At 41.6% G+C, this 11,078-nt stretch overlaps 1 protein-coding gene across 1 annotated transcript in view; it reads right to left on the bottom strand.

The window, feature by feature from the left end:
* Positions 1 to 2,836: 2,836 nt before the first annotated feature.
* The window catches only part of EDEM1 (ER degradation enhancing alpha-mannosidase like protein 1), a 24,729-nt gene continuing 16,487 nt past the window's right edge, over positions 2,837 to 11,078 (bottom strand). Inside the window, exons 6-12 of the mRNA XM_019536597.1 lie at positions 10,145 to 10,319; positions 9,496 to 9,616; positions 8,835 to 9,005; positions 7,654 to 7,727; positions 6,147 to 6,243; positions 5,541 to 5,729; positions 2,837 to 4,092 (exon numbers count right to left, since the gene is read on the bottom strand). Coding sequence (XP_019392142.1) covers positions 4,003 to 4,092; positions 5,541 to 5,729; positions 6,147 to 6,243; positions 7,654 to 7,727; positions 8,835 to 9,005; positions 9,496 to 9,616; positions 10,145 to 10,319 — 917 coding nt within the window. The 3' untranslated portion in view covers positions 2,837 to 4,002. The remainder of the gene's footprint in view (positions 4,093 to 5,540; positions 5,730 to 6,146; positions 6,244 to 7,653; positions 7,728 to 8,834; positions 9,006 to 9,495; positions 9,617 to 10,144; positions 10,320 to 11,078) is intronic.

Consider the following 11,078-nt stretch of genomic DNA (forward strand, 5'->3'; position numbering starts at 1 on the left):
CGGTTGGGTGGAGAAAGAGATAGAGCATCCCTTCTCTTCCAGGTCCAGCCAACTATGGGGGTCATAAGCAACCCCCAAAGCCCTCACTACTGTGCATAAGAGAAGGTTCCTGTGCCAATACACTTATAGTTTTGTGCTGGGAGATGACAAAAGAAACCATTTCCAAAATAAGGAAATTGGAGGGATGGAAAAAGAATAAAAAGCCTGAGCAGCATTTTTTTTTCCAGAATAGAGAAAAAGAGGGAAGCATTACAGAAAAGAAAGCCAAGACCACCAGTGTGGTATGAGTCCATGAAGGAAGAACAAGAAAAAAGAAGAAGAAACCCCCCACAGCTCTTCTGACAAATATACTTCTCTTTAGCTATTTATTAGCATGATTGTGCATGCATTAGCTTGTGGCTGAATTGTGGAGACCAAGAGAGAGGAGTCAAGCATGCCGGTCTTGAAAGGAATCCATCAACTGTCACAGAGATCCTATCACCTCAGGAAGGGGGGCGACCTCTCCAGTCCCCCTTCCAAAAAAGAAAGAGGCAACACGGGTAAAAGATCAAATATATCCTTTTAATACAAATCTGTAAAAGCTAAACTCTCAATTTGGATAAGTCCTTAGAACAATTATAAAAAGAAGATTTGGTCCTTTTACAAATCTCCCCCTCGATAAATAGATTTTACAATTAAAACATACAATACAATTTTAAAATCAGAAAAAAAATTATATTGCACATTACACTGAAAAGTACAAAGTTATATGCATCAGCAAGTTATCCCAGAAGTGTTTTTAACTTGGCTTTAAGATAAAACTTAAGAACAACAACACAGATTTTTCCACTCGAGTGCATAAAAACATATGTCCTGTGCTCTGCAATGTAAAAAGATTTTATTCCAAAAACAAACATTTCAAGGGAGGAAGAGAAGTTTTTCAAAGATATGGTGCTCTTTACCTTCAGGTCACTATTTTAAGTCTATGGCCCAGATTTGTTACCACAGGACGTTAAATCACCTCTGCAAAGTAAACTGGAGATTTCAACCCTTTTCTAGTGGGCAGCTGGCCACACCTCATTTGGCACTGCGACTAGTGGTTTGACACACCAAGTATCAAAAGATCACGGAGACATCACTTCACTGCTAAATTAAATACATCCACCTGGTATAAGTTTGAGGCACATTGACTGGATAGAGTAGACAACTCTCCCTGTTACACCTTTTCCAATTCTGACAATTCATATGAATGGGAAAAAAAAAAGAAATAGCATTCCTGAACAGCAAGTGTTAATTTGTGAATTACCCCAATCTATGCATGACACCCAACCAGAATTCATGGCTGAGACCAGTTTTTCAGAAGGCACAAACACTGCTAAGGAGTGGCAGGACACATACAATGCATGTTGAAAGAGCTGAACTAGGGCTGGGGAAATTCCACTGGTGACTTCTGTTGGCAGAACACCTAGTGCAACCTTCACTGCTGTTAGCATCAACTAACAGCTCACAGCACTGGCCAACTGCGACTATCCGAGTGCTCTAGGTATGTCAGCTTATACTTTGCAGTTGCTTAGTTCAAAAGTTACCAACTTGTAAGGAGTCTGGCTCAGGCAGCAGCATTTCAAAATGACCAAACTACTTTTTGCTCTCTGTGCCTGCCTTGGTAGGCAGAATACATTTCTTCAATATGTTTTTTGCACCTAGATTACCATACTAAGGTCTCCCAGCATCACCAAGTAAACTAACAGTCCATACATTGGCACCTGCACTCTGAATACATCTTTGGTTCTTAACACCCTGAAAGTATTCTGGTATAAACACACACACAGTTAAGTCACTAGGAAGTAACATTCTAGCAATAATTTTGCAAAGAAACTTAAGAGAGCTAGATGTTACCTGCACCCTTATCTTTGAGCACATCTAATTCTACTAGATTTGTTTTTTGGAAACATACACTTAACTCTCCCAAATTACTCTCTCCCCCACCCAAGAAAAGGTACTTGGTAAAATTGGAAGACAAGATTTGGTTGCCTGAATATATATATATATGGTTGGATGAACAGGAAATTCTAATTTGAGATCCCTGAGATGAATTTGCATATTAAAAACACTAGGCAATAACCTCTTACACACTATGTTTATCATGTTTTTATTAAGAAAAAAATTAATAAAAGCAACATATGGCTTATGAAGAATTGGATTTTTTTTGTAATAGGACAATATGGAATTACAGATCAAATCTGACCTCATTACTGAAGTGTCTCCTTAATTTTTGGCTCTACTTGAAGTGGAGAACAATGTTTAGGTAGCTGAACTGATTGCAACTGAAGCCTAAAATAGACTATTAACTGATAAGCCACTGAAAATAGTAGCCATTAATTTGGGGGGAAAGGGAGGTTCAGTCTGTGTTGAAGTGATTCTCTTCCTTCATAACAGCTGGTCCAGAATGACTGCTCTCTTCCTAAGAGTTCACAAAATAAGCTCAATATTCAAGGCATGTCTGAACTGACCTTGATGTATCTGAAGAGGCTAGCTGGGAAGGCAAGGGATGCAGCATTACAACAGGTTTCTAGCACTGACCTTTTGGACACGAGAGACTATCACATGGCAACAAACAGACTAAATATAAGTAGCCTCAGTGGGAACGACGTGGTGAGATGCTGCATAGTGCCTACAAGTGAGCAGCACTCTGCTCCTGTTGATTTCAGTGGCTCTTGGTTTACTGCCTCCATTAACCCTCTATTGACTGCCTCTCCAGAAGGACCACTATCAGCTTCTTGAAGTTGGCATGTTGACTAATTCCAACCCTAAAATATTATTTAGGATTAGCATAATATACTATATCTTTCTAGTATTCAAAATCATCATTTTAATGTTTGTGACCCACAAAATCATAGCATTAGTTTCTTCCAGTATTAACTGGTCCTACTTTATGCCCCCCCACAAAGGAAAAAAAAAATAAAATAAAATAAACGCCACCTCCCTGTGCCCCACAAAGAAACTCAGCTTTCCTGTGAGTGAAGATGAGCTTAAGGCACTAACCCATTAATATGCTACTAGGAATGTTTTCTTACACTGTCAGTAATTGTATCCTTTAATCAGCAACTCTCCCGAAGAGGCACTAGATGCATGACAAACAGCTGAAGAACATTTTGAACACCTGCACAGCTAGCTATACAAGGTGAGCTGCTTAAGAGTGTGTTGCATGCGGCTTTGTGCATCTCCTCCTTCCCCCCTCCCCACAAAAAAGGCACCTTATTTTTTTTTTTCAATTATTAGTTTCTATAGCTAGTACACTTTTGGGGCTATGCAACTTGTGTTAAGAATACTGTTGTATACATCTGCCCATGTGCTGGATCTCTTGACCACAGAGATATCTTATAAGAACAAGACCTGTCATGTCTCCAAGCTGTTACTCTAAAAATATTTTTGTTTCAGCCAATATCTACTACAAGTGTCTTCTACCTGAACAATAATTAGCAGTGTGCATTGCTAGTTAGAATAGCCCAATGATTAGACTCACTAAGACAAAATTGCACATTCCCTTTACTTTCCAACCCAAATGCCAAAACATTTTCACCTTCAGCTTCAGACCCTCTCTAAAAAACAAAAAAAAAAGCATCTGCAATGCAGCTACAAAGAGGTAGCTAAACAGCATTTATGACATGCCAATTGATTAAAACAAAAAAAGTTAACCAGCCTTCACAGCAAGACTAGCACTTTTATATGGAGTTCATGAGAAAACCCTGTTCACCTTGTATTCAGAGTTTCCAATACTTACAACATTTCACTCTAAAGGCTGTAACTCGTATTAGTACAAGATCTCCCTCCAAGTTCACGGTTACATCCTTCAGAAACATGATGGCTACAGATAAGCAATTCATTGTATGCAAGGATTCACTGCAGGTGTGCGCGCGCGCGCGTGTGGGTGCGCGCGCGTGTGTGCGCGCGTAGCTGAAGAGAAATGTCTACACCACAAACTCCACTTCCGTCCTAGGACAAAGCATTGTTGGGGAGAACAGCTCAAATCAAGCCCACCATTTGATCTATCTGTCTCATATAGATGCTCTTCAGTGGCAGCAAGTATCTCCTCTCATCAGGGACTCTGTTACACTGGGAGCAAAAGGGTAAAAAAGACAATTACTAACTGAAATTCCTTCAGCGCCATTCTCAATATTACAATGTGTGTGCATTTGCAGAACCACTACAGGAGTGGTTCTCAGCCTTTTTAGGCTCACAGCATCCCTCAGAAAAATGTCAGCTCTTAGTTTTTACTTTTTGGCCTACAAATAATAGAGCAGTTTCCCTATTGCAAAGAACTTCAGAAAGACCGCAACTATGGATTTCTATTTGAAATCTCTGGGTTTCTTCTGTGAACTGTGCTTGCAAATCTAACAGTGCTAATATTGTGTGGCAGCCTTGAAAGGTTCAAGGCACCCCAGGGTGCCTTGCCACCTGGCTGAGAATCACTGGTTTACTGGGTACTGACTACAGAGCTTAGCACCACATGGTAGCCCAATCTGCTGCATCTGATAATTCTTTGTTCCCGTCCCCCCAACCTCTACCCCTTCTTAGTATTTTTTTTTTAGGGCACACCATGTGCCATTGTAAACAAAATACTAAGGTATCCCTTTCTTTAGCCCACTGGCTTTGAAATGTGCTCTCTGCCACCCTCTTCCTGAAGAACCTGTTTTTTCATCTGGCCCAACTCACTGAAATACCTGGAGGTCTTTGAAAGGTGAAAGGACAAGCTGTCCATTCATTTAATCTTGGCCTCAAACATCCAAAAAGGAAAGAACCTGTGACAAGAGATGTACGAACTACTGTAAGAACTAGAGGGTGCCAACTGAGCTTGTCCCCGTCCCCTAGATCATACCTACCAGATGGTACATTAACTTTTAGTCACCAGAGGAAGGAGAATTGGAGCTGATAAGACTGTACCTATGCCATCCAGACCCACAGAAGCACTTACTCTCTTTTACGTCCCAAAACATTCAGCATTTAAAAATAATTAAAAAGTACAAGCTTCAGGGGTGTCAAACTCTCCTCCTGCCCCAGGCTGGGTCCAGGTGGTGGAGCTTCTTGCAGGCCAGCCTCTATCCAGGGTATGGGGTGGCTCCCGTTTCCGTCTGCCTGACGCACGCGGCAGTGACTCCAGCTCCTGCCGCATGCCCAAGGCTGGAGCTGGAGTTTCTGCCAACATACGCTTCATGCCAGGGCAGTAGCTAGCAGCTCTGGGTCTGGCATGGGAAGAGCCGAGAAGCTGGGCCCTCAGAAGCAGTAATGACAGAAACAGCCAAAGAACAACCAGGCTTAAGTCAGCTTTTGCTCATTCTCCTGCCACATCCACTAGGGCTTAGGGGTGCAGGATGGCAGAATCCTGGCTCACAGATTGCCCAGGAGGCTGAATTCAACCCGCTGGCATTATGTTTGACACTCCGGCTCTAGAGCCTTACTTACCAATGCCAAGTGACTTTCTTTTCCCCAGGGCTGTCCTGCCTAGTTGGGCTCACCCAGTTTCTACCATAACACAGCGAGACACTTTATAAAAGAGGGCTTACATTGGAGCTTAAGTTGACTGCTTTAACTTCATTAGGTTTGAGTTTTGGTGCATTCTTTTCCTCCTCTTCTGGGAAGATGTCTTGCCATACTGAGTCACGAAAACGTTTGTCCACAGACACAATATGCCCTTCAGTAGTAAACAAATATTTATTTCCAGATTTGTGCACTGGGTTCTCTTCATCAAATAACTAAACATGAGGAAGAGGGAGAGGAAGAAGGAGAACATGAAGCATGGATTCATCGGTTCGTTATCAGACACTTTAAACGGATATAGAAAATCCACCACCCAACACTGCTTCTTTTAGTGGCATTAATACCTTGAAAACACAAAGACCTTAGTGTCTTAAAAGAATAAATAAATAAAATAAAATTGCACAGTAAACACCCTTGAGCACTCCTTTTAATACAATGCTTCCACCCTGAAATTTGAGGACTAATAATCCATGTTATTAATTCAAAAGTTGAATTAGAATGACCTTCTACCTTCCCGTGCTACCACTTACCTGCCCACATTCCCTACAAATGAAAAAGCCATTAGTGCCACATACTACTAAAAAGTAAGACTTTTGAGTTTTTGGATTGCGATCTGAGAAATAAATACCTACCAGATACAAATATTTACATGTTTCACTGAGAAAGAAGCTCTCCATTCGGTCCTCTTTAGACTTCTCTACAACATGGTGTAACGTAGCATAGCCACATCTGAAAAATTAAAAAACACAAAACCAAACTGGTTTTACTTCCATTCCATTAGATACTTGAAAATGAACATGTTGCTTAATTTCATTCCTTCTAAATGAACAACAGGGGCTGACATTACAAGGTGGGGGTGGGCACACCTTTGTTTTAAGCCATCAAAAAGTTGTTTGTTTTTTTTTTGCAGTTGTCACTTCTGACACACTGAAACCTTGAAGAAGTGAGACAGTCACCACAATATACTCAATAGATTTGGTCAGAAATTCTTCACGTAACATTTTTCTGACGTGCCAGTTAATTAAAATAAGCTTTCCATAATGCAAAAATAGTTTCTCAGCTCCCTCCCCACCATACTACAGTAAACAGCCCATGGAGTCAGCAGTCTCCTGTGGAATATGGAAGCCCCAGATGCAAGGTTCTAATCTACCCAGTTCAAAAGTATGGAGTAACACCTGGGTCATTTGTATCCAACTGCTGGCTATTCTGGATATTATTTCAAAAAGCCTGCTTTTTATTCCACATAGAGCAAAACTAGTATGAAACCCCCAATATTTTTTTTTTATTGAACAGACTTACATTCTAGGCAGCACTTACTGAAAAGCAAGTCTCCAGTCTTGACAAAAGAAGGGTCATGATCTACACTGCCACATGGGTGGTCCTGGACTGTAAAGAGTCTGAACCTATGACTTCTTGGGCCAGCACCTCATAAATCACAGGATAACAATATCTGGCTAGCTCTCTCTTGCATACTGCTAACGTCCTGATCTTCTCTCTCCTGTAATTGCCAAAGCTTTGTTTTTTTTTCCTTTTCCAAGTAGTAACAAAGAACAACACTGTGACAACTGATTGGCAAATTAAAATAATCATAATCCAGGGCCATTGTGCAACACAGAAAATACACTTCAGATAAAGTGTAGCAATAAATTTGTTTTACCTAAACAGGTCTAAAGCCAGATTACTTAAAGTTTTGGTGCAAGTCCCGCTATAAAAAGAAGTTACAGCATTTCATAATGAAGAGCCCATACATTAATAAAGGCAAATCAGTTGCAATATGTCTTGACAAGGAAGCCGAATTTGAGCTAAAGAAAGCTCTTTGAACATAGGCAACCAAACCAGTTCCCTGACTTCGCCAATAATGGTCCCAAGGGACGCATTATTGGAAAGGTATACATGTCCTTAAAATTTAGAGAGAGACAAGAGCACTCAATTTTTCCAAAAATAATGTGTAGTTCTTTCCACCTGAGGATGCAATTTTCTGCTCAAAGACTGATGCTTTCAGCCAATTGGATATGGTAAATACCTTCAGAACTTCACTTTTATTAAATACTTTTTTGCCCCCAGTGGTAGATAGTTTCACAAAACAATACCCAAATACATTTACAAGGGTGAGAAAGCTAAAAAACTTTGTAAACTGACTTGGCTTTTGTGTATTTCTCCAGACTCTCTAAAATATCCATTCCAACATGAAGGTAAAAAGGATTCTTGGTGGCCTAGGCAGAGAAGGAAAAACATGTGTCATGGTTTTATAAACACTGTTAAAGCTGTCATTCATTACAGTGGGAGTTTACTGGCATCAGTTTGAAGGAGTTAATGCAGTGCAACCACAAGGCATAGATACTCCTTTATGCTTAAGAACAAATGGTGCCCCTCCGACTGTCGACCTGTACTGTAATAACTTCTTTCCCACAAGTATTTGCACAAAAATTTGCTAGGTGTGGTATCAGAAGGAAAATGTGTTGCAAAAGTGTTAGAGATAAAGCTGCCCTTCAACTTTTTTCTCCTTCAAAGCAAGTCAGTCATCAGGGGTTCTGTGTGACACCCAAGCGCCTAAGGCTGGGTATAGAAGAAACGAGGCATGTGTGCACAACACTTTAAAGCGGGCTAAATGCTTTTGCATCACTTTAACGGTGTCAGTGTTTGCAAGCCTCGGCAACATACTGCACATCACTTCCAGCTGCTGCGGGAAATTCGATGGCACAACGCACCTTAAATGACTTGGGGTGCAGCACACTAAAACTCCTCTGAGCAGTTTTAGTTTGCTGCCCCTATAGCCAAAGAGCAAAGCATCGGGCTCCGTGGCTCTGCAGGAAGCGCTGCAGGCAACCTGGCAGCAGCCCAACAAAGCAGGCTCTGCCCAAGAAAAGTGGCACGACCAATCTTCCCCTCCCCCCCATGGAGCCTGCCTGCCTGAGCTGCGGGGACCACCCAAGCTGGGTGCCGGATGTTGCTGGGGGAGATGTGATGACCTCTGCTGCCGCAAAGGGAAGCACCAGTCCCTCCTGCAGCCCAGGGACTGCTCCACGTGCCAGCAGCTTGCCCTCCCCTCCCTGCCAGAGAGGCAGGTAAGTCAGTGGGGTGTGGACATGACACAGGGGTTTAAATCACCCTTAAATTGAAGCAGTGTTTTGTAAAACCCACCACTTCAAGTTTAGGGCCCCTGTTTTCTCTACACACGTCCCAAGACCACTCAGGAAAGACTGTTCCCGACAGAGGTTTGGGCAGCATGGCAGTGGTCAAATATATATATATTAGGAAAAGCAGAAGCAGTACAGGCCAAAGAGCTTCTCCAAATTAGAGTAGCAAAACGTGTCAGGTACCTGATAAAGAAGATAAGTAGATTCCACCAGCTCTGGCCTTAGTGGATAGAAGGGGACATCTGGTGCCTGCAACTGCCAGTTGTACCTCTCTGGGAGAGCTCCATAACGCTTCCATATGGCATAATAGAAGGCATGGAGACAAATAGCATCTTCCACATCTCCTTTTAAAACCTAGAGAAAGCAGCAGCTATGAACACACATCCAATAACCCTATACCAACAATACAATGCAGACAGCTGCTTTTGAAAGGTTTTAGCTCCCATTTCCTGTATGTGCACAAATGCTATTTGCAATATGCACCTAAACGAGGAAGAAGATTTGTTTCCAGCAAGAGCCACAATGATATGGTTAATATCTTCACACCCAAGTATTGGAACAAGAATGTTCCAAACTCAGTTCCAGAATAGCATGGTTAAAAACATAACTGAATTCAGAATTAATTCTTGAAAATAAAAGCTGCAGTATTAACAATGCAGTCCCAAGCAGGTTTTTCCCAGCTGTTATCCTGGTCCTCTTTGGTGCCAAAAAACCATACCCAATGACTGCTAGTGGGGACCCCAAGTCTGGACTCACTTGCAACCCAGAACTTGCACTGGAATGAACACCTCTGACACCAACCCACTGTACTGTCTAACCACAAAAAGCTGAGGATTGAGATTACCTGCAGTCCAGGAAAAAAGGCTTGCAGAGAGTCAATCCAGGTGTTCATCAGCTGACCATTGAACATGTTTACATTAACATACAGAGGAGGGTCACCTTCACCTTCATTGCAGGCTTCTCGCCTGCACAACGAGAACACAGAAACATTCAACTTTTCTAAGAATATAATGCACCTTAAACAGGATACATCACAACACTAACAGAAGCACAAACAAATCATAAGCTTCAGGGTATTAGATTTTTACTGAAGCCCATGTACTAATCTTCATTTTACAAAGAATAAGGCTCTAATTTTAATTTGCATTAATAGGAGACTCACCAGTATTTTGAGAGCGGAGTCCCAGCACTATATCTATTTTTGATCTCACCCCCAAGTCTGTGAACTTGGTAACCAGATACTTAGCCTAAGCAGCAAATAAATACTAGGTTTAGTATTCATCTCCTTCCCCAATCAACTGATCTAGACAGGATTACTACTGGGTGCAAACTTCAAAAAGAGAGTCAGAATATGGAGGAAATAAAAAGTGAAGAAAAATTTCCATGAAAGAGTACAGCTTTCCCTATTATGTACAGCAGATACCTTACACAACTTGGCACATACTACAGACACATGCTTAAAATTAAGGGAACAACAAGTATATGAGATTTACCCTCTTCTTAAGTGATTCTGAATGCTCCGATAAGCATCATTGAACATTTCCAAGTCTTCCTTTTCTCCAAAGAGAATGTAGGACTTCAAAAGATATTCATAGAACGAGTCTGATCCTGCTCCTAAGCCACTTTGCTTTCCAACCCAATGGCCAGTTTGAATATTCACAACATTTCCTTCATGAGTAAGAAGAGAGAGAGAGAGAGGAGGGGGAGAAATAAACACGGCTGAAAATATTTCCTGGAGTATATTTTAGCTGAAGCAAAAGGAAATGGATCACAAATGGACTCGCTTACGTGATCAGACCACACTCAGATTAAAAAGTAAAGCTAATTCACATGCAGTTATTCCATGTCTAAACATCAAATCCTTCTGCCTTTATTTCACAGGCCATTCTAAGTTATGGTAGAAGGACCACACATATAGAAACGCTAGGTTTCATATCTAGCAGATCCATCAGGTATGCTCCAGAACTATTATGCACAATTCTCCATTGAGTACCTGTGTCCTGGCTTTCCATTAAAATAGGCTGCTTTCTCAGCATAGCCAGTGCCATTGTCCCGTGATAAGTGTGTGTACACAAGGAGAGCACAATATAAAGGTCAGACAGCCAGAGTCCTTCTTTCATGTGAAGGCAATTTTTTGCAGCTGGCACTACCATCCAAAGGATTCAGAGTATGGATATATGGACAACTCATAGGGTAACGGGGAAGTTCACAGCTTTTCTGATGGTAACTGATGTGTGCCTGTTCTTCCCTCATGGTGAGTGAAAGTTCATAGATTTCACAGACATTAGGGCTGGAAGGGACCTCGGGAGATCGAGTCCAGCCCCCTGCCCAAAGGGCAGAAAGTCAGCTGGGGTCATAGGATCCCAGCAAGATAAGCATCCAATTTACTCTTGAAGGTGTTCAATGTAGGTGCTTGAACCACCTCCG

The sequence above is a fragment of the Crocodylus porosus genome, unplaced genomic scaffold (genome assembly GCF_001723895.1).
Source record: "Crocodylus porosus isolate Cpor-Errol unplaced genomic scaffold, CroPor_comp1, whole genome shotgun sequence".
NCBI lineage: Eukaryota > Metazoa > Chordata > Crocodylia > Crocodylidae > Crocodylus > Crocodylus porosus.